This window comes from Schistocerca gregaria, chromosome 2 (genome assembly GCF_023897955.1).
Source record: "Schistocerca gregaria isolate iqSchGreg1 chromosome 2, iqSchGreg1.2, whole genome shotgun sequence".
NCBI lineage: Eukaryota > Metazoa > Arthropoda > Insecta > Orthoptera > Acrididae > Schistocerca > Schistocerca gregaria.
Window position 1 is genome coordinate 391129203 of NC_064921.1, and position 24440 is coordinate 391153642.

Genomic DNA, 24440 nt, shown 5'->3' on the forward strand with positions numbered 1-24440 from the left:
AAGCTGTACACAATGTGCTGTCAGAGTATTTTCGACATATCTAATTAAAATATCTACACATTCATTATTAGTCTAGATATTTATTTAATTTATATTTGCTTTATGTTTTAAATTGTTACTTTAGTTTTACATTTTTTTGTTTTTCAGTTTACCTTTTGACATATGTGGGTTTTGTTATTTGAAAACAATAAGTAACTTATTATTATGATATGAAACCATTACAGTAATGGTAATCAGTTAATAAATGCGAAAAACATAAAGTTTTCTCACACCATGCACGTAAAATGAACGAAATTTCTTCCCATAATGTACACCTCAAAGAACACAATGTAAAACAAAATTCAGCAGGATTTCAAATTTTCGCAGGTGTCGCTCTAAATATTCTGATTTGTATCAGGCATATTTCAGTACAATGGTAAGCCTTGGTGAAGAACTTTTTGAGAACATTTTCATATCTAGTTCTTTCGAATGATTATGATGTCAATCTGCACTTGAAAACCAATATAATCAAGCCGTAGTCACTAATATGTAATGAATTCTCTTCAGCAATGCTTACCAATATACTGAAATAACCCTGATACAGATCAGGATTTTTATAGGGTCACACGTGACAATTTGAAATCCTGATGAATTTTGTTTTATATTGTGTTCTCTGTCGTGCATATTATGTGAAAAAATTTCGTTCATTTTACGTGTATGATGTAGGAAAAGTTTTGTTTAATCATTTATTTAGTAATTATCAATATTGGTCTGATTTTGTATATTAATAATGAGTTACTTATTATTTTCAATTAGAAAACTACTCGTATGTGATAAGGTAAATTAGAAAACAAAAAACAAAAAACAAATGAATAAATGTAAAACTAAAATAAGAATTTAAAACAAAAAGAAATACAAGTAAAATAAATAACTGAACTATTAATGAATGTATAGATATTTTAATGAGGTATGTTGAAAATACTCTGACAGCACATTGTGTACAGCTTATTTTCCAGAAATGGTATTTCAGAAACGAGCTTTATTACATATGGATGTATGTATCTTGAAAGCTTCTTTAATTTATGTTACAACAAAGGCTTTCATTTTTCAAAATATATTAGTAGTAGTTGGGTACTTTGCAAAATTTCAAATTAGATTATACTGTTTTCAAGAACATTAATTATATGTCGACTCTTATGTGAGAAACATTTTTATATATCATCGTTTCGAAGATATTACCTGCAACCTAATACGCCAAATTAACTTTTGGTGTGTGTTACCCCGTAAAAGTGAAACTGAGCACACGCAAAAATATACTTACTACAATATTTGCCCCCTGTGCACGCCCGGCAACTTTCAACAGGATCATTTATTGACACTTTGGAATGTTCCCTTGTAATTGTAACCCTAGCCTTTGCAGAAATTGATTATGACTATATGAACAAGATACAACCGTATTCGACTGCTAAGGGATACGAGTTTACATTTCGCGTGCGAAGAAAGCGGTAAAAGTACTGTTTGCTGTTCAAGTTATTAAGCTAACCACCAGAAGGACCAGAAGAAGGGAAAAGAGAGTACCTGTCGGATAGGCGCCCAAATGTTCTTTAGAGGTATTAAAAACATTAAAAGGCGACAATTTGTGAAATGCAGAATGGTGAGCGCCATGAGTGGTAGCTGGAATGCCAATGTTTTCTCCAAACAGAAAGAACGGTCGTTGCAAGTAGCACTCGCGGTATGAGAGTTCCGTACAAACTTAATTATGTCTACGGACAGTTCGTCTCCTTGGCAATCGGGAATCTCGACGATTTTGCCTGTTATCGCCATTGATACAGGCAATGTATCGGTCACGGAAATTCCGAGACTTTCGGGAATGTCTTAATTTGAATTTGGATGACAATAAATGACAAAAGAAATATTTTTTATGTAAGATATAATTACAAACTGATTTTTTTCCTTTATATGGACTATGAAACTTTGCTTCTTGCAAAATTTCATGATTTTAGTTTAATTTGTGGGTATCGAAATATGTTATGTAAATGGCCATATATTTTGATTGCACTGACTTCTAGTTCTTTCACCGTCAAGGAAACGCGGCCCTTAGTATGTGATGTAAATCTGATCTTCATACGTCTACCCATTCCTTAGAAAAGTGTGTTTAACTGTTGGGCATAGAGTAAGGCAGACAGATGCACTAGAAAGTTATGCAACAAGGGTCCCATTTTTGACAGTTGAGGTATGGAACCGTAAAAAAATGATAATTTCTTAAATGAAAGTATTCAGTGTATTTGCTGTATGCTGTGAACTAGTTGTCTTCCCGTACTGTCAGCAGTGGAAACAAATATCAACTCCGTGAAAACTATACAGATTTTGTTAGATGAATCTGGACTTTAATGATAACGAAGAAACAATGTTTTTTTGCATAGTGTTTCCATATGGAAGTACCAGATTAAATGAGTAATCAAATGCGAAAGAAAGAATATAGTTGCAAGCTCGAAACTTAACGATAAAACGAAGCATCAGGGCTAGAACAGCTATTGGTTTTTACATGTAACAAGTCTGTCCACGATGAATCATTAAGGCAAAATTACGCAACAATACTGACATTTGGTGTATAATTATTGTCGGTTCTCTTGTATACGTAATACGTAAAGTTTTACGATAATTACGTCGTAACTCTTCCGGAGATTTTACAATGATTACGTCTTAACTCCTCCCGACAACCACTCTTTCACCCAGATAGGAATCTGGAAGAAGTAATTCTGACTGTTGATTTGCTCTAGTCATGGCTTTAGTAGACTGCAATGGCGCTGCTCTATTAATAAAAGTATCGGTACTTAGCTGCACTAACTTTCTCGTCTCTCTTTGTGCCGTAAACACGACGTTGCTACGATACTGACAGAGGTTACGGTTGCTTTGTCGACTAATGTAATCTAAAAAATGCAGTATAAATTGTAACTTGGTGAGGAAATAAACAGTTGCTACATCTATGCCTAATTTTCATTCTCCAAGTCGGTACCTATCAAATTTAGTAGTAATAAAAGACTGATGTACATATCGATGCAGTAAACCTAGATTAATGAAGCTTAACACACACGTATTACGTAATAAGGAACAGATCAATAGACGTCACGAGAGATGGACGCATCATTATACACTCCTGGAAATTGAAATAAGAACACCGTGAATTCATTGTCCCAGGAAGGGGAAACTTTATTGACACATTCCTGGGGTCAGATACATCACATGACCACACTGACAGAACCACAGGCACATAGACACAGGCAATAGAGAATGCACAATGTCGGCACTAGTACAGTGTATATCCACCTTTCGCAGCAATACAGGCTGCTACTCTCCCATGGAGACGATCGTAGAGATGCTGGATGTAGTCCTGTGGAACGGCTTGCCATGCCATTTCCACCTGGCGCCTCAGTTGGACCAGCGTTCGTGCTGGACGTGCAGACCGCGTGAGACGACGCTTCATCCAGTCCCAAACATGCTCAATGGGGGACAGATCCGGAGATCTTGCTGGCCAGGGTAGTTGACTTACACCTTCTAGAGCACGTTGGGTGGCACGGGATACATGCGGACGTGCATTGTCCTGTTGGAACAGCAAGTTCCCTTGCCGGTCTAGGAATGGTAGAACGATGGGTTCGATGACGGTTTGGATGTACCGTGCACTATTCAGTGCCCCCTCGACGATCACCAGAGGTGTACGGCCAGTGTAGGAGATCGCTCCCCACACCATGATGCCGGGTGTTGGCCCTGTGTGCCTCGGTCGTATGCAGTCCTGATTGTGGCGCTCACCTGCACGGCGCCAAACACGCATACGACCATCATTGGCACCAAGGCAGAAGCGACTCTCATCGCTGAAGACGACACGTCTCCATTCGTCCCTCCATTCACGCCTGTCGCGACACCACTGGAGGCGGGCTGCACGATGTTGGGGCGTGAGCGGAAGATGGCCTAACGGTGTGCGGGACCGTAGCCCAGCTTCATGGAGACGGTTGCGAATGGTCCTCGCCGATACCCCAGGAGCAACAGTGTCCCTAATTTGCTGGGAAGTGGCGGTGCGGTCCCCTACGGCACTGCGTAAGATCCTACGGTCTTGGCGTACATCCGTGCGTCGCTGCGGTCCGGTCCCAGGTCGACGAGCACGTGCACTTCCGCCGACCACTGGCGACAACATCGATGTACTGTGGAGACTTCACGCCTCACGTGTTGAGCATATCGGGGGTACGTCCACCCGGCCTCCCGCATGCCCACTAAACGCCCTCGCTCAAAGTCCGTCAACTGCACATACGGTTCACGTCCACGCTGTCGCGGCATGCTACCAGTGTTAAAGACTGCGATGGAGCTTCGTATGCCACGGCAAACTGGCTGACACTGACGGCGGCGGTGCACAAATGCTGCGCAGCTAGCGCCATTCGACGGCCAACACCGCGGTTCCTGGTGTGTCCGCTGTACCATGCGTGTGATCATTGCTTGTACAGCCCTCTCGCAGTGTAGGGAGCAAGTATGGTGGGTCTGACACACCGGTGTCAATGTGTTCTTTTTTCCATTTCCAGAAGTGTAATAGGAGGCGGAGAATGTTATGTTCTCAGTAGCGAAGCAGAAACAGCGGACTGGGTCGATCAGGGGAGCTTAGTGACTTAGAACGGGCAACAATTCTCTACAGACATTCAGATACGTCATTGAAAGTGCTCGCAGCGGAGTTCAAACCGTCTTAATGTCCACTAACGGATGTTCACATACTTTTGATCAGATATAGGTTGTATACCGCATGAGATCATAATCACAGGTTCATACAGCACTGGACAGAAAAACGGTGTCCGTACTTTATGCAGGGTGAACTTGAAATACACCGACAAGATTGCGGAGGGATACCTCCTGAGCCTTTTGTAGCAAGGGGCACGTAGCTTCCATTATCTCGTTACAGAGTGGTAACATAATTATGATCTGTTCGGTTTGTAGCTATTTATCTTTGAACCCACCCGGACAGCAGTGCGTGTTACTCTGCCGCTTTCCGGGACGGGGAGATGTATCAGCCCCGAACTGCATCTGCCCGGCGGATTAACAACGAGGGTCGTGCCTGCCTGGATGTGGTTTTTAGGTGGTTTTCCACAGCCCACAAGGTGATTATACATCTACCGATTATACATCCAAGTCTCAACTCAGTTACACAATTTGTTCCTAATATTTCTAAAATTTTCGGTCACTTTCCCATGCATAAAACTACACACAAGCAGTTGGGGTAAGTAGATTCCGTCCTACGGCATAATAGGGCGGCGATAGGCAGGGCATCCGGCCACCTCTTAAATTAATGATGCTGCGTCTGTTAACAACCGTGCCAACTTTGCGCCGATGTGCGACAAAGGCATAAGTGAAAACAGTACCAATTATTACGTGAACTCCACTGTTTTTTTAGGACTGTGCTTTGCTACGAATGCTTAGGCAGTCGATCACTTAGATTTTAACAACCTCGTTTTTGGGGGAGAGGGGGTACTTCTTCGGGTAGTACACTAATATTTAGGATCTTCTAGAGTTATATGGACTGCATGCAAAGTCACTCAATAAAAGAAGAAAAAACTATGTGAGCACGTCATATACAATTAGCTTCTTGCGTAGTAACCTGTGACGTCTAAGATACATTTGTGTAATTTAAGCGTCCCAACCGTTATCAACCTTTTGGTGTAAGTCTACGAAGTCGCAATCTGGTTTGCTCAGAACCTTCTAAATCTCTGGTTCAGGCTAGTGCTTAATGAAAATCACCTCATCTGTATTATTACACATTTATTATGTTACGTCCAGTTTCGTTCGTAGACATCGTCAATTTGCCGAGTTGTGCTAAAGTCTTGACGCAAATGGTTTGGTTGTAGGAAGCAACGTTAAAGATCAAATCCAAAAACAATGATCGTAAACTTTCTGTCGACCGTCTGGAGGAAGTATGGCGAGCAGTGTACTGTACGCACTATGCCGATTGTAACACAATAAGTATGTATAATATAACTGAGAAGACTTTTATTCATCTTTAATGTTAGTGTCAGCTGTGGTGCTCAATATGATCAAAATAATTTTCTGGTACAAGCCTTACGCTCAGCACCGACTCAGGGGACAGTGATCTGTTGTGAAGAGAATGCTGCATATTGTGTAATTTGTTAAAATTCCGTGAGCAAGGCTGGTCTTCTGAACCATCTCTGAGAGTGTCTGTAATGATTTAAGTATAGTCTTGCAGACAAGACGACGAGAATCGTTCGTGCCAACGTGTGGCACAATTTGCAGTTGGTTGCTGCCTGCTACCACAGTGGAAACCTTTAGTTTGTATCTTCCGATAGCGTGCCCAGTACAGTTATTCGCAGCAGCTTCTTACCTGTTGTCAGCACTCAAGACAATTTCGAGCTGCTTATGAATAGTAAGTAACTCTTCACACGCCCCAGAACGGCATTTACTGTGCGTTGTGACTGGTGCAATGTTTTTTTTTTCAGAAAAATAAAGATCCAGCTTTCATTTAAGCTTCTGATTCTCTTTTAATTTATAGGACTGTTATGGTTCAAGGATTACATGTTCTCTTTCAGAAATAGGTCGATTAACACCCAACAAAGTGATTTCCGTCTTGACAATAGAAAAACCTGGGATTAAATGTATTTATTTTCTGAATCTGCTTGGAGCTTTAGGCTTGAACTTTTGTTTTTTCGAGGCTATGACCATTATAACACTCTAAAATAACGGAAATATACTATACAGGCAGACAATATACACTGCTTCTGAAAGGGGAAACTAAATGTAACACTATATGATACTGGAGCGTATTTTTGTTCTGTCGTTGCAACTACAAAAATGAGTGATTTTTTCACCAGACCTGTTTCGCTTTATTGAGGTAAAGCAAGGTCTGTGCTCTGTAATTAAGTTATTTGCGTTTTGATTTGCTTTTAGATCGAAATACAGTTCGTTAAGACGGGGTTGATTTGTACTTAAGGTGATTTTTCGGCTGATTTCTTGTTTGCATCAGGGAATACCGTCTGCTAGCACATCGTTCTTTTTCTGTGTTAGACACTGATAATTTTGGTCTAATTTTTAGATGTTCTGCACCACTATGCACTTCTTATCTTTTTCACAACACACTTTTATGCACACCACTGTATTCTGTTTGTTTTTTTACTTCAAGTATGTGTTGTTGTTTATATTTTCTAATGTTGACAACATAACTCTTCCACTACTTTGTCTTTGACCTGCAGCATATTTTTCTGTTTTTATTTTTATTTTTTTAATTAGAACAAAAATACTGTCAAGAATTACAAAGCAACTACGGACGCTACGATCACACAAGACTATATGATAGCTGCAGTAGGCGCAGAACACACTCACGCCACAACAGTGGAATTCATGTGAGCGATGCTTACGTTGCGATCATACGTTTTCAGACGAATTGGTCAACGAGCGAAAAAAGGTAAAGATATAGCACTTTTTAGCTATCCGCCCCGTCTTTGAACGGGTAGTGCTAATTATCTACGGCTGGACGACCTTCCTGACGTAGCGCTAATCAATTACATACACAAACCTTCCTCGTTGGTCAGTTTGCCTATTAATGAAAATCGCATCAAAATTCTTACAGTATTTCCTGAGATTAGCCTTCCCACGCAGACAGAAGAATCCGACAGGAGACTTAAATTTTTATATGTATAGATTGCGCAAATAATTACACTGCTATTAAGGGGAAACGATTTTTCAAGCCAGATTCTGCTGCGGAATTTAACAGAATGCAGAGCTGTAACTCGCAACTGTAAATTTGCTGCTAAATTGCAAACATCGGAAAGTTTTCAGAAATATACCTTTATTCAAGTAAATGTACAACGAAATTAAGGGAAATGATTCCTTGAACAGAGACACTGCTGCCAAAACTGCATGAAGACCAAGTATAGGTTACAGCTGCTTTTAAAGTACCAGATAGTTTTCCGCGAAAATAAGCAATGTATAACAAGACACGCATGAATTTTTTTACAAATTTTATGTGAAATTTTAGGGTCTACGCTTCTGAAGCCAATTTTCCTGACTCGCGTGATCTCATTGCTACAAAAATAAAATGGAGAATGTGGTTAGACAAAAACGAAAACAGCGCGAGAAATGTATGCTTGAACATGCAAGAGCGTGCTAAAAAGCAAAGCCTCTGAATTTTTTATGTCAAAACTCGTAAAGTTTTTAAATAGCAAAAACTTTTTTAAGATTCTACATCTTTATTCCTCGTGTCCATATATTCATTTGTCAACATAGTCTCCCTGGCAACAAACATACTTCTCCCAAAGAAAGACCAGTTTGTTGATACAGTCAGTGTAGGGTGTTCAGCTTTGTTGACGGCCACAACCACACCTCTGCTTGCACCGTTCCGTTACTATCAAAGTGAAGTCCTTGAAAGTGTTCTTTCAGTAACGGAAGCAGGTGAAGCTCTATAGCACACGAGGAGGTTAGCACCACAACCATCACCGAACACCTACTAACAAAGTGAAGTCCTCGAAAGTGTTCTTTCAGTTACGGAAACAGGTGAAACTCTGTTACACACGTTGAGGTTAGCACCACAACCATCAGCATACACAGCTTTCATTCTTCTATGGATTTCAATTGGGGGCACGTTTTCTGAGGTTAGAAACTCGATTACAGCACGCTGTTGCTGACGCACCGATATAATAGTTACGTTACACACCACCCTGTTACACCCTATAGTTTGGAGCTCTTTAGCGGAAGAGTGTTGCAACTTGCGTCAGCACAGCGGTAAAGTCGACCGAGTAATATGCATGTCATGTAATACCTCAATCGTTATTGAGGACAGAATGACAAATCCGGAGACATTACTTTTCAGCACGTCCCTGTAAATGCAGATGCTAACCAAGCCTACAGATTACGCTATCGTAGATGAACACGAGCGGCATCTGTGCAATTCCCTCAATACGTTGCAAGTGCCGGTCCAGTGTTCTGTGTAGCTGTGACTGCATTGTGCCGGATCTAAGTGAATTCGAATGTGAGCAAGTTGTTGGAGCTCGTATGATGGGTGCTTCCGTAACCAGGGTAGCCGATGTGTTTCGCATTTTAAGTGGCAGCACTTCGAACATTTGTACCACATACAGGGCAAGCTGAAAAACGTCATCCGGTTAGCTATAAGGCAAACAAAAGTGTGTACTGAGTAATCGTGATAGACTGTCATTGAAGATGGCTCAAATGGTTCAAATGGCTCTGAGCAGTATGGGACTTAACATCTGTGGTCATCAGTCCCCTAGAACTTAGAAATACTTAAACCTAACTAACCTAAGGACATCACACACATCCATGCCCGAGGCAGGATTCGAACCTGCGACCGTAGCAGTCACGCGGTTCCGGACTGAAGCGCCTTAACCGCGAGACCACCGCGGCCGGCGACGGTCATTGAAGAGGATTGTGAGGAAAAAAAAGAGGACGACAACTGCGAAAGTCATTGCAGAACTGAACGTCGCACTGGCGAACCCTGTCAGCACCAAAACATCACGAAGGAAGTTCCATATGTTCGGGACTGTAGGGCGAGCTGGAATTCCAAAACAACGCAGCAGTGATGCAACCGTCCGTAAGAGGAAAACGTGGTGCCTGCTCCGTAAAAGCTGGGCTATGGCGCAAGGGAGAAAGTCATATGGTCGGACGTGTCTTGTTTAGCACTGTCCACAGCTTCTGGTGGAGTTTATGCCCCAAAAGTGAAACATGGCGTGGGTTTGGTGACGATCTGGGCAGCCATACTGTGGTATTCCTTGGGTCCACTGGTTACTCCGCAAGATCGCACTACTGCCAAGCATTATGTGACCATCTTGTCTGATAAGGTCCTCTCCATGGTACGATGACTGGTCCCTAATGTGGATGATGTATATCAACACTCTAGGGCCCCTGTTCAGGCAGTTCGCATCGTCCAGAGCTGCTTTTTGTGAGCACGAGGATGAATTATCGCATCTAACCTGGCCATCGCAGTCACCAGATCTGGATGTTACTCAGCCTTTGTGGTCTACTTTGGAGACGACGGCGCATGATCGCCATCCACCTCCATCACCGTTATCTGCATTTGCCACATTTTGCTGGAAGAATGATATAAGATTCGTTTGAAAACCACAACAGACCTATATTTATTCATTTCGAAACTACTGGAAGCTGTTTTGAATTCTAACGGTTTTCCTACACCGCATTAGGCATGGCAATGTCATGCGGTTTTGGAGATTGCACACTTTTGTCCACCCCTTGAAAATAAGCTCCGAAACGAATGGATATTTTATTTATCTGCCTTCCCGGCGTCTTATACACTATAACGATGAAAAGGAGCTGGACAATCAGTGTAATCAGAACTAGTCAGAAAAGTGTCTGCGATTCACTATAATACGTCAGTTCAAGCTCGTTGGAGGTGCGAAAGACTTGATGATGTGTCGGTACGACGGATGGACTGCAAACTAGGAGATCAGCAGGTGCATGTTAACAGCCGGCTGTTTGCGTGTGTGCTTACAGTTAGTGTCAAGTCAACTGTCAATAGCCGTTGAGCGCCGGTGGGCAGGGGCCAGTGTTCGCAGACGGGTGCTGGAGCTTTCGCCGGCTGCAGGTTGAGGGTGAAGCAGTCCACCAGACATGCACCACTTCTGGTCTACGCGTAAGTACTACTACCTTGTTCTTCTTGTCGGAAGCACAGGAAACGTGGAATGTAAGAAGGCTAAGGGAAACCGTGGCGTGGACTGCTGGAACACCGGTCGCATTGCCGCCAACCACTAGGTCGCACCGCACACGAATGGTGAATGACTCTATCAACAGGTTAGAACGAAATGTCGAGTACTGGAGTTGCATATTGTCGTCATTCGACAAGTAACAGTTTGACTATGCCGATCGTGTCCGTCCTATTAGTTTACAACTGGTCCTGGGTCACTTATTAAACGCCACTCGAGGTATCACATATAGTTTTGTGCTTTCACGCTTCGGCACTGACTTAGCTGTACAGTGATGGTGTGAAATTACAAGCTTTTCTGAAGACTAAACGTACCCAGCGAATACAAATCACCACAGCTCTAAAATCGTCGAATTAAGAATTCAGTAGCGTCTCACATAAAATGAACGCACGGACTCGTTCGACATAGTGCGACTTACGTTCTGAAGATGTCAAAATTTCCCTGTTATACACAGTATTTGTAGAAGAAATTCATTGAGCCGAGTAAAGCTTTATTTTGAGCAGCAACTCCTGGACAAGGAGTTAGTGTATGTCTCAGAACGCTGAGTGGAACTTTAGGCGTTGGATCTCTACGACTGCGGTTTCCCGAGAGATCTGATGCACGATGCGCTAACAGCTTATTATACACCATATTAGTAATCTGTTGTTGCTTTGAAAGACACAAAAGCAGGGAGAGTTAGCGATTTTTGTCTCTACACAGACCTTTCTGATTATTAAATAGTGATGTGAAATTAGTACGGCTAAACGCACCATTCAGATTTCTTTAATGTGTGTGTGTATGTGTGTGTGTGTGTGTGTGTGTGTGTGTGTGTGTGTGTGTGTGTGTTTGTTTGTGTGTGTGTGTGTGTGTGTGTGTATGTGTGTGTGTGTGTGTGTGTGTGTGTGTGTGTGGAGGGAGTGGGTGGTTAATATCATTAGTGCCACTTCCTGTTATGTTTATGGTCAATGAAGCAACCCACGGAGAAAAAACAGTTTGTGCTTCATGTTCAACACTATGCCGCAAATGATGTATATTTTCCAGAATATTGCACAACACATTTTCTGGAATATATGCAACTTATAATTAAGAGTGTAATGTAGTTTAACAAGAAAAATTACAAGTATTTTTTCCAGAGCAGCCTGAGATCATATGCTGCTTAAAACATTGTAAAATAAATGAAGGACGAGAGGCACCAGCTGGATATGACTTTGATGTAAAGTATTTTAGTGACAAATTACAACGTTCTTTTGCATAAAATTAAATTTCATGGCAATGAATGAGCAAGTACTGATCAGATTGCTTAATATTAAGTAGTAGAAGGAGACAGAAATGTCAGGCCGCTCCGCAAATTTTAAAAAGGAATCATGTATTGGTTGGGGACCAATGCTGTCAAATGCTTCTATGAAAAGTACGTAAAATAGACAGTTCTGAAGCACACTCATTATGGAATTATATTGGATCTAAGGGCAACAAATAGACCTGACCTATTTAGGGTTGTCAACAATGAACTACACAGTCCAGTCACATCAACGTGATCACCTCTCAAAGTCCGCCCCGATAGAGCCGGCACGGTAACTCAGCGTGTTCGGTCAGAGGGTTAGCTGCCCTCTGTAATAAAAAAAAAATGAGTTAATGGATCAACGACGAACTGAAACGGGTGTCTTGCGATGTCCGCCCCAAGCATATATATCTAACAAAAACGAACAAAATGAGATTAATAAAGTAAAAAAAAAAATAGGTGAGTGGTCAACGTGACGGGTTGCCGTCCCACGGGCCCGGGTTCGATTCTCGGCTGGGTCGGGGATTTTCTCCGCTCAGGGACTGGGTGTTGTGTTGTCTTCATCATCATTTCATCCCCATCCGGCGCGCAGGTCGCCCAATGTGGCGTCGAATGTAATAAGACCTGGACCAAGGCGGCCGGACCTGCCCCGTAAGGGGCCTCCCGGCCAACGACGCCAAACGCTCATTTCCATTTCCATTTCACCTCTCAAAAGCCTGAACAACCATCTTTCGCAGCCTGGACCGCTGCGAGGCGTGCAGAAAGACAGTTTAAGTACAGGCAGGGATATGGAGTCATTTGGACTCCAGTGTCGTGGCCAGCAGCGCTAGGTTTCTCAGTTGAGGAGGCAACGCGCGTACAGCCTCACCGAGGTGTTCCCACAGATTCTCCACTGGGTTTAAACCAGGGAAGGTGGTGGCGAGGGGAGTCCGGTTAACTCATCCTGGTGCTCTTCGAACCACTCGCGTGCACTGCCAGCTGTGTGACACATTGCATTACCCTGCTGTAAGATGCCATTACGGCTAGGAAAAAGACTATATGCAGTGGTGGACGTGGTAGAGATAGAGATATGATAGACGTATATTTGTATTGATCCACTGTGCCTTCAGGACGACGAGATCACACAGAAAATGCGACGAAAACATTCCGCAGATCGTAGCTCTCTCTCCTCAGGCATGGACGCTCCCTACGAGTGTTGCAGGGCGTTCGCTTTCAGACGTTTCACTCCATACACGTAACGCCATCTGTCCAGTGGAGCATAAACAGTTATTCATCTGCAAAGGCTACCACTCACCACACTGCGGAACAGGCGTGCAAATTGCAGACTTCGCCGCCGATGAACAGCAGCCAGCATGGCTGCAAGGACCAGGCGCCTGCTCTGAAGGCCTGTAAGCAGTAACGTTGAGGAAGCACTGTTGGTAGCACTTTGGTTTATCTTGGCGGTCAGTTGCTCAACAGCTACACATCTATTCGCCCATACATACCTCCACAACCGTCGTTCCTTCCCTGTCATCTGTGGCTCGTGGTGCACTATAGTTTCCTCGGTGCTGTTTTTGGATAGCGCCATTTTGTTATGCACGGTACGCTTTAACTACAGCGGCTCGCGAACAGTTTTCAAACTTAGCCGTTTCGGAAACGCTTCCATCCTTGTTCCGAAAGCCAATGATCATGCCCTTTTGGACGTCGAATAATTGTTCCATTTCCACATTATGACAATGATTGCGTCCCCCGACACGCTTTATTTACCCTCCACTGCCAGTGCTGCCAACTGCCGTCTGTGAGTGGTTATAGCACGATGACATCGAACAGAGGCGGTGGTCACATTAATGTGACTTTACCGTGTGATATCTGTGACCATTAGGGAAAATATTACCAAAGTACAAAGAGCAACTAAAGCAAGTATGAAGACTTACATGTTCATCAAAGTGAATAAGGAGCCACAAGTGTTACATCTACATGTCGAACTAGAAACATTTAGCTCAGGAAAGGAGCATACAGATCTGTGGCTCAAGTTTAAACGAACTGTTTACCAAGTACGTGATAGATATGTATCTACTCGAGCAGTTCATGTTGGGATAGACCCTCCTTGGTGTACAACAACCGTAAAGAAACTTCCAAAGGGTCAGAGAACACTGCATAACAGGTGTATAACGACGTGTAGGGATATAGACAGAGAAATACCGAATGAAAGGCGTTTGTCAAGAGTGCAATGTGTGAAACCTTCAACGAGTACAGTAACAGAATATTATCGAATGACCTCTCACAGATCCCAAACAAATTCAAGTTAGAGTCCAGACACTGACTGACGAGACAGAAGCTGAAATTGAGAGGATAACAAGGCAAAAGCAGAAATGCTGAACCTCATTTTCAAATGCTCCTACACAGACGAAAATCCATGATACTCTCGTCCAAAGGTGAGTGACATAGATATTAGTTTACCTTTACAGCCGTTTGTTCCAGTGTCTTAGAACATATTCTGCGACCAAACGTAATCAGATACCTCGAACTGAATAACCTTGCCGATTGGCTTGGATTCCCAATAGATCGGTCATGCAATACCCAACTCGCACTTCTCTCGCGTGACATGCTGAAAGCCATGGATCATGTAATTCAGGTAAATGCAGTATTTCTCCACTTCCGATAAGCATTTGACACACTACCACATCTACCCTTATCAGCGGAAGTGCGAGCGGATGAGGTATTAAGCGAAATTTGTGTCTGGAATGAGAATATCTTGGTCGAGAGGACACAGCATGTTGTCTTGAATGCAGAGTCATTGACAGATGTAGAAGTGAATTCTGGTGTGCCCCAGGAAGTGTGCTGGGATGCTCACCGTATACCGTATGTTGTATATTAATGAGCTTGCAGACAATATTAACAGCAACCTCAGAATTTTCGCAGATGAATCAGGTGTCAGTAATGAAGAACTATCTCAAATCAGGTGCACAATTATTCAGTCGGATCGTCATAAGATTTTAAAGAGGCGAAAATGCAATGTGCTTGAACGTGCAGAAATGTAAAATTGTGCAGGCTTCAAAATGAAAACACGTAGCATCCTATGACTACAGTGTCAGTGAGCCACAGTTGAAATCGGTCAAACGAATACCTAGGTGCAACAGTGTGTAGGGATATGAAATGGGACGGTCACACACGCTCAGTCGTTGGTAAAAAAAAGTAGTGGACTTCAGTTCATTGGTGGAATACAGGGGAAATGCCATCAGTCTACGAAGGAGATTGCTTACAAAACATTCGTGTGAGGCCATTACTAAATAGGACTAACAGGGGATATTGAACGTGTACAAAGAAAGATAGTACGAATGGTCACAGGTTTGTTTAACCAATAGAAGGCGTTACAGAAGTGTAGACGCTTGAAGATATACACAAAGTATCCTTCGAATGCATACTAACAGAGTTTGAAGAGCTAGTTTTAAGTGATGAATCTAGGATTAAAGGGTTACTCCACGATGATCTTACGAACTTTCAAGGATGATGGAGAAGGGTATATGTATCAATTTGAGGTAAGGGACCCTGGTCCGGAAACGACGGAGTCGAAAATTATAAACGAAAATTGTGATACTTCTGACAGTGGAATATATGTACCGACACTATTGTTGTTAAGATTGTAGGGTAGGCACCTTCCAGAGGTGGTAGTATGGACCAAGGAAAAAAGCTGCGCGGGAATAGCCTAGAGGTCTAAGGCGCTGCAGTCATGTACTAGGGGGCTGCGGGTGGAGGTTCGAGTCCTCCCTCTGGCATGGGTGTGTGTGTTTGTCCTTAGCATAATTTAGGTTAAGTAGTGTGTAAGCTTAGGGAGTGATGACCTTACCAGTTAAGTCCCATAAGATTTCACACACATTTGAACATTAAAAGAAATTAAGAAGACAAAAAATGTCAATTAAGCATGGGCTCTAAAATGCATACCTTTTGAGCTATGAGCACTTGTTCATTTAAGAGGCCATAATTCTTAAGGTATGCATTTTAGAGCCCGTACGTACTAACCTTTTTTTTATTGGCTTTAACTATACGACCTCCTCCAAAAATATGCATCCTTCGAGCTTGCAGTAGAAGAGATACGTCAAACAGTATGGAAGATGAAGAAGTACCCTTAGCTCTGAAGTTATCTATACATTTTTCCCAATGTTCACTAGTCATTTTTTTCTTGCTTTGGTAAGTACTACCTGTGATCTGGTGACTGTGACGGGAAAGGGAGATGCAAAAATTCATCCCTGTGCTCACAAAACAGGCCTCGGCCGACTCGAGCTGTGTGAGGAGGGCCCCGTCGCCTTGGAACATAGCGTCACCACTGGCGATCAACATGGTTCCCCTGCTAGATGCAATCTTATTCATTCTATGCAAAAATTTGAATAGGTCATTCCAATGGAAGACATGATGCCATTGGTGAACTGGAAGCGTCCGAAGTGGGCCCAAGAAGGCTTGAGAAGTTTATGCCATACTACAAGGGCAGCCACACTAGTTCACATATATCAACCCGCATCCGGATAGTGGTACACCTATTACGGACGAGTGGTTCCTGTGGCTACACCTCTCGGGATGTCTCTGCATGCACGCCTTTCTCGTGTCCCAAAAGGTAGAAACTGGAAAACCAGAACTTAGAAAATTAGGAGTGCCCCACCTGATTTATTGACTGAAGATACACTGTCTAAGTGCCACTGAACTTTAACGTGGAAGACAGACAGTAATTAACCTAGACAAAAAGTCAGTTATCACCAGAAGACAGGACGCCATTTCCATGTAAGACCGCCTTTAACCTTGTCAATGGCCTCAATTTGGAAAGGAAGATTCTTCACGTATGTCATATCGTGCTGAAGCCATCCATTGACTATCTGACCCCACAGAACTGCCAACTTTTGGGACTACTGATTGTTGTGTTTTACATGTTCTAAATAGTCCACAACATTTTCTGTTGGATGAAGACTGGGCGATTCAGCGAGCGAGTCAAGATTAAATAGTGTTTGTCAAAGCAGAAACGTATGTGAGAAGCCCACCGAACATGACAGGTACCTTGTTAAAAGCCAGGGAAGTACATAGGATAATCACGAAGATGTAGAAGAGAGGGCGACACTTAGCCACCGAGGATGTCGACATCCCGGCCCATGTGCACGGTAACGGGAATGAGTAGGCTAAGTGCACAGAGCCATCTGAACCATTTGCTTTGAATAAATTGGATAGCTGATACATTGAGATATCACCAACACCCTGCTGCACAAACTGCACACGAAGAAGCAGCAACTTCTTATGAGGGAGTAAGCCCCACGATCAATAGCCAAAGGAGATGTAACAGTCTTATTACTGTTTACAGTAGCATTACCACAGCTCTGGTAGCATTCCTCTTGCACAAAGAAGTCCTGGTTTGATGATAGTTAGTTTTGCTCATGTGAAGGATAATATAGCAATTTGGTCCTAGCACCATGTCTCTTGAGAGCACCCCTATCACACTGTTAACACTCTAGGAAATGGCTTAAGTCTGATAAACAAATTGATTCGTCTCCTTAATACTTAAGGAATAACATTGTTGGTGAGAACCATCTGTAATTCGGTAACATCTATATTCGACTGCACGTGTGGGAACACAGTTATGGACTGGGATACATATGTTTTGCCTGCTTTAATATAGACCCTCTGTGTTATACTTAGGTCGCCTTTTAGTTTACAGGGGGAGGGGGAGAGTGAGACGTGAATGCAGCCGGAGCATAATTTTTAAGTTTTTCTCGGCCTTGAGTGTCCAGGTACTACAACCCACCTCAAATCCCCACATTTCATGATACTTTTTCTCTAATTTTATATATTCTCAGTCAAATTACGTAATTAATTTGTCGTAATTATACCAGTTTTTCGTCGATTTTTACCATTTTATGTCATTTTCACATTTTTAATATTTTTCCGTACGTATATGGTCATATTTCTAACATACCCATGCGTTGTTTGATTTTATACGAGGATATTTGCGTCTCCTATACACCAGCCTGCTAAAAAATCCTAAGAATAACCCTCTTCCCGATGATCTACATGTTTGCATTTTAGATAGGAGATCATGAAAACGCAGTCACACTCGCCTCTTACCTCGATGAGACTCAACGAGTGGTGCAGATTGGAAACTCGTAGTCTGGTAACAAATCCGTGTACTGCTACGACACATTAAAGAGCTTGTCTGTAGACTCATGTAGCCACGCATTTGATGGAAACTCAAAGTTTGGCACAGTTCTACAAATTCATCTGACTTCCACTCTACCGTGTAGGGATCTGCAACAGGGAGTTGACATGTGTACAGAGTTGATGCCTGCTGGTGCTCTGATCTAATATATGCTCTTATTGCCTGCTAGATGAGCTTCGCTTCTTTTGTTTACACCGTCCAACTCTTATGCCTCCCCACAACCATGTCAAGACATCTACAAACTGTAGATTTCGGGTATTTTTTTATCCTAGGAATAAATTATTCCTTAGTTGACAGTGTGCCGACTGCACTTCATATCATGAAACGTGAGAGTTTACCTTCTCCCTACTTACAGAGTGCGCGTCCCCGGCAGCGTAATTTATATTTATATAAATATGTATTTAAAAAGTGTATTTTTGCACAAAAACTACATTTTCTAAGTATTTTTACAGTCTCTGTATTGTCTAACAATATGGGCCCCTGATACCAATCATTTCTGTGAAAACCACGAAACAATGGCACTTACCATTTCCAGAATATTTGCGGTGCACGTTTTAGGTGATTCACTCTGTATATCGGTCGAAGGCACTCCTCGACTTTGATATGCAACTCTTCTTAGAAATTACCCCTCAAAACCGTTCCATATTCGCCCATTGTTTATTCCACCCATAGACAAATTCATTTCGTTTAGATACAATACGGAATAGGTAACCGAAATTACGAAGTGTTATTGGGAATATACAATCATTTTCCTTTCGCTTCATAATCCAGTTCAACAGGAAATGGAGAAATTATTATTGGTATATAGTACACTTTGACACGTACCGAGTACCACGTGGAGTAGATATAGAGGGTAAAGAGGATGCAGAGGAAAACGCCAACAAAGCAGTAAACAGAATAAAGAAATCATCACGGGCTTCTCAAGAGACTACGATTGTCTCCGCCGAAGGCCGAGCGTAAAAGTCATAAATAGGCTTCAGTTTTCAGGCGAAAAGTCATGAGCACGAGACGAATAGCTATTGTGGAAGATCATTTTCGACGACGCAAAGCAGTTTTTCGCGACCTTGTCATCGCAAACTTTACGCTCTCCATAACGAATGCTCTTAAGTGTCTGCAGTGTCATCTGGCGAAGTCAAATGGCTATTACTGAGAGACTACATACAATGGCTGCGACAATGAACTGCAGGACTTGGCTTTTAACACCAGGCATTCTTTATTGCTGAGGCTTCCCGCAGTTTCTGTAAATTACTCGAGGTGCATGTCTGGTCGGTACTGTCAAGGCACCCTCTCCGTAACTTCGTCCAGTTGAACATGAGCCTCGATTTTACGTGATCTCATACCTTTGCAGTTATTCGAAAATTATTGACACGTGGTTCGTCTACCGCAACTAAATCTAAGTTGTTACTGTCCCATACGCGTTTCTCGTTCTTTTATTTTGGAAGCATCTTTAGTGACCTGTAACACCGTTTGTTTCCGTATGTAATATTTGCGTTATAATAGTGCACTGCCCAGTCACATTAATGTGCCCGTCTGTCAGAAACCGGAACACCTAGCTTTTACAGCGCGGACCGCTGTAAGACGTGCTGAAACAGAGTCAGTGAGGTTCTACAACGAACCGACAGGGACGTAGAGCCATGCGTCTCCTCTGCCGTGGCCATCTGCGCTAGGTTCCTCGGTTGAGGATACATGATGCGCTTCAATCCGGAACCGCGCTACTGCTACGGTCGCAGGTTCGAATCCTGCCTCGGGCATGGATGTGTGTGATGTCCTTACGTTAGTTGGGTTTAAGTTGTTCTAAGTTCTAGGGGACTGATGACCTCAGATGTTAAGTCCCATAGTGCTCAGAGCCATTTTGAACAATGATGCGAACAGTCCGATCGATGTGGTCCCACACAATCAAGATTACCTTTTAATACGGCGCGTTTGGCAGCCAAGAGTGCACTGTAAACTCATCCTAGTGCTCTTTGAACCACGTACATACTCCGCGAGATGTTTGACACGTTGAACTGTCCTGTTGGTAGATCCCATCCTGCCGAAGGAAAACAAACAGCATATAGGGGATGGACATAGACCCCAAAGACACATGCATACTTCTGTTGATATATCGTGCTTTCCAGAATAACGATCTTACCGAGGGAATACCACCCAAACATTCCTCACACCATCACAGTCCCTCGTACTGCCTGGTTCCTTCCGACGATCGTGGCAGGGTGTTTTGCTTTCAGACATTTCCCACCAATGGAGGATAAAACGTGAGCCATCTGAAATGGCCACCTGTCGCCACAGTGGACGTTTTGTATTGGCGGCAAATTCCAACCTCCGTCGCAGATGAACAGGAATCAGCATGGGTGTGTGAACCAGACACGTACTGTGGAGACCTATACGCAGCAACGTTCGCTGAAAGGTCGTTCCGAAGAGACTGTCGGTAGCCCCTTGGATCATCTGCACTGTCAGTTACTAAACAGTTGCACGCCTATTCACCCATACAACTCTCCACAGCCGTCGTTCACTCTTGTCTATGGCTCGTGGTGCAAAACAGTTGCCTCGGCTTTGGTTTTGGATAGCGTCTCATTTTGCCATACACGATATACTTTGTCCACAGCGGCACGCAAACAATTTACAAACTTAGCAATTTCAGGAATTCTTCCACCCCTGTTCCGAAAGCCAATGACCGTTTCCCTTTGCACGTCAGATAAATCGCTCCGTTTCCGCATTACGAGAACAACTGCATTGTTTCCCGCACCCCCCCCCCCCTCCTCCCACGCCCGACACGCTTTGCATACCCTCCACTGCTGGTGCTGCCACCTACCATCTGTGAATGTGCATTGCGCGTTGACGTCGAACATTGGCGGTGGTCGCATTAATGTAGACTGGACCGTGTACAATAATTACAGACTTGAAACTTCCTGGCAGATTAAAACTATGTGCCGCACCGAGACTCGAACTCGGGACCTTTGCCTTTCGCGGGCAAGTGCTATAATCTCATTTTGTTCGCTATTGTTCGTTTCAATTGTTCGTGGCGGACGTCACCAGACGCGAGTTGAAGTTCGTTATTGATCCATTCACTCAGTTTTTTTTTATTACAGAGGGCAGCCAACCCTCTGACCGAACACGCTGAGCTTCCGTGCCGGCAAGCTCTCCTGCGACCTTGCAGAACTAGCACTCCTGAAAGAAAGGATATTGCGGAGACATGGCTTAGCCACAGCCTGGGGGATATTCCCAGAATGATATTTTCACTCTGCAGCGGAGTGTGCGCTGATATGAAACTTCCTGGCAGATTAAAACTGTGTGCCGGACCGAGACTCGAACTCGGGAACTTTCTGGAAACATCCCCCAGGCTGTGGCTAAGCCATGTCTCCGCAATATCCTTTCTTTCAGGAGTGCTAGTTCTGCAAGGTCGCAGGAGAGCTTCTGTAAAGTTTGGAAGGTAGGAGACAAGGTACTGGCAGGAGTAAAGCTGCGAGGACGGGGCACGAGTCGTGCTTGGGTAGCTCAGATGGTAGAGCACTTGCGCGCAAAAGGCAAAGGTCCCGAGATCGAGTCTCGGTCCGCCACACAGTTTTAATCTGCCAGGAAGTTTCATATCAGGGCACACTCCGCTGCAGAGTGAAAATCTCATTCTCAATTACAGACTTGTTATTACATTACAGTTTTTTGTTATCCCTCATCGTCAGGTGAGAGATAACTTTTTGTAGCACAAGTTTCGCGATTTAGTGATTTTAAATGAATATTTGTTTCTTATACGATTGGTTATATTAGAGCATATGTCGTCCTGTAGCTGTACTTAGATGGTTTGCTGATTCAGCGTGCCCAGTTTTCGGCGTTTTACGAACACTGTTCAACTTAAAACCTTACTTCTACTGAACAAGGTGTTTTGATTTGGCTTATTTACTGCAGAAAGCGCTGTCAACTGTCGCTCTGTGTTTTTTTCGTTCGTCTTTTCTTTGTGTTGTGGGGTCTGTTTCTGAGGTGTTGTTCCCTCTCACCTAACGACAAAAGAATAACAAAAGACGAGTAAATAACAAGCAGTTGCAAGAAATGGACGTGTAAGGTGCCTTGTGGGGAAATGGAAGAAGGAAGATTGATGCAAGTTGGATTTTAAGGTGGCCTGCTATTCAGAGGTGCGGTCTCGTCCATTTTCTGTCCGAAATTTCTACTTCATTCTGTACACAATGAAACAGTTTTTCGGTAGTAATTTCAATAGTTATCCTCTGTAGACGGTTCCATCATGTGCAACTGTAAGACAGGGCATGTCATGCACGGCACCAGGGCTATGTCCGGCGTGCAACTAGAGTGGGAACCAATAGTGGGAAGGCAGCCTCCGAATGTGGCATATGGCGTATCGACTTCAAACGAATTTGATGACTTCAAAGCAGCCTTGGAAAAAAGTATGATGAATCTATTCCGCCATTTAGCACTTCACTGCGTCTCAGCAGAATCTGCTCACAGAGCTGTGCACAAACTGAAACGTTACTAAGCAATAGTAGTGCATCGATCGACCAATTCAGATACTGTTGCTACACGTCACTACTGCAACTGGCTGTTGCAGTCTGTTCGTTTTGGAGAGATTGATCCTGAGATGCCGCTGAAAATCCTCATCAGTAGATTGAAAAGCTTATGTGTGGTGTGAAACAGCAGTGTGGTGAGTAATTAGTGCAACACGAGTTACTGGGACAAAAGTAGTTCATTAAACCACAACTTACAATACACATATGAAAAATTTAATTAAATTTATTTTATATAATTTATTAATTTATTTGCTATCATATGTCTGACTTGCTACCTAGAAGCAAAAGCAAACTGTACTTCTGTGAGGTTTGCCCAGAAAGTAATTCGCCGAATTTTTTTCTTCAGCAACTCTTTATTGAACATAATAAGAATTATAGATACAAAAGAACGGTGTTTTATCTGCACACTGCATTTTTCCACTTATTCTCCATCCCTTTCTGTGACCTTCCTCCAGCGCGAAACAAGGGCGTGTATGCCCTTCGGTACCAATCCTTGTCCTGGTGGCGGAGCCAGTGCTTCACTACGTGAGTAACGTCCTCATCGTCCTCAAAATGTCTTTCACGAGTGGCATCCTTTAGTGGCCCAAACAAGTGGAAGTCCTAGGGGGCCAGGTCAGGTGTGTCAGGTGTGACAGCCGTGGATGGTGTCCGCCACCGCTGCAAAACGTGGAGTTCCGCCGAACCGCCTTCTGATGACCACACCCTCTGTGTCCAGCGGCTAACTGTGCTTCTGTCGACAGCAAATGACTTTGCACAAGTGTTTATTAATATTCCCCACAGTTTCTTTGTCTGCAGTGAGAAATTTAATGACGGCACGTTGCTTGTAACCTACAGCACCTACAGACACCATTTTGAAACTGTCCTGCAGGTACGCTATCTGTCGGGAGTGACGGAAACTTGGCGCACTCACTCAGGAGACTTCAAATAATACATACGTAACATTTCGCATTCGTAGCTTTGTTTTTGGCTGAGAAAAAAAAAATTCGGTTCATTACTTTCTGAACAACCATCGTACAATCATTTAAATGATAAAAGTAGAAGTAAAGCTATATTAATTACGTAACGACAGAAATTCTAGAAATAATACGTTATAAATTTCCTTGAGAGAACAAACAACTAACGAAAAGACAGGACAATACGAGAGCATATACCACCCATGCGTCTTTGAGATGTTTTTGATCATATGATTGATCTCTGTGGGAGGACAGAAAATCAAAATTATCTTTTAATAACATCATACATGCATTGGAAGATGTAGAAAGGAAGATTAGGGTTGAACATCCCATCGACATCGAGGCCGTTAGAGACGGAACACAAGCTCGGAATACGAAAGGATGGGGAAGGAAATTGGTCTTGTCCATTCAAAGGAGCCGTCCCTGAATTTGCTTGGAGCGAGTTAGGGAAATTACGTAAAATCAAAATCCGGATGGTAGTACTCGGATTTAAACCGTCGTTCTTATGAGTGCGAGTTCAGTGTGCTAACCACTGCACCAACTCGATCAGTAGACGGGTCGGCGGAGTATGCTCTTGTATTGACCTAAATGAAATAACCGTATGTCTTTTCATCAGCAGTCAGTTCTCTAAAGAAAAATAAACTGCAGTTAAACGTTCTCATGTGGCTTATTAGAGACGGCGGTTTCGTACACAAGCAGCGTGGGTGTATGTTTCTGAAGTTTTTACACAGCCATCCTGGCAAATATCGAGCTGATGTCCCATCTACGATTCAGAATCGCAATGCAGAAACTGTCACTTTCAGTTAACCCGTGATTCACACAGAGAGAACGTGAGTGCTTCCCTTATAGTGCTAACGA

General features: G+C 43.1%; 1 protein-coding gene across 2 annotated transcripts in view; it reads left to right on the top strand.

Moving 5' to 3' along the window:
• The window catches only part of LOC126321537 (sodium/hydrogen exchanger 9B2-like), a 438606-nt gene that overhangs the window by 71504 nt on the left and 342662 nt on the right, over positions 1-24440 (top strand). Inside the window, exon 1 of one of the 2 annotated variants that reach the window (XM_049994196.1) lies at positions 10485-10621. The exons of the other annotated variant lie outside the window; for it this stretch is intronic. Within the exon in view, the coding sequence (XP_049850153.1) occupies positions 10600-10621 (22 nt within the window). The 5' untranslated portion in view covers positions 10485-10599. Of the gene's footprint in view, positions 1-10484; positions 10622-24440 lie in introns of those variants that run through there. 2 annotated transcript variants of the gene reach the window in all.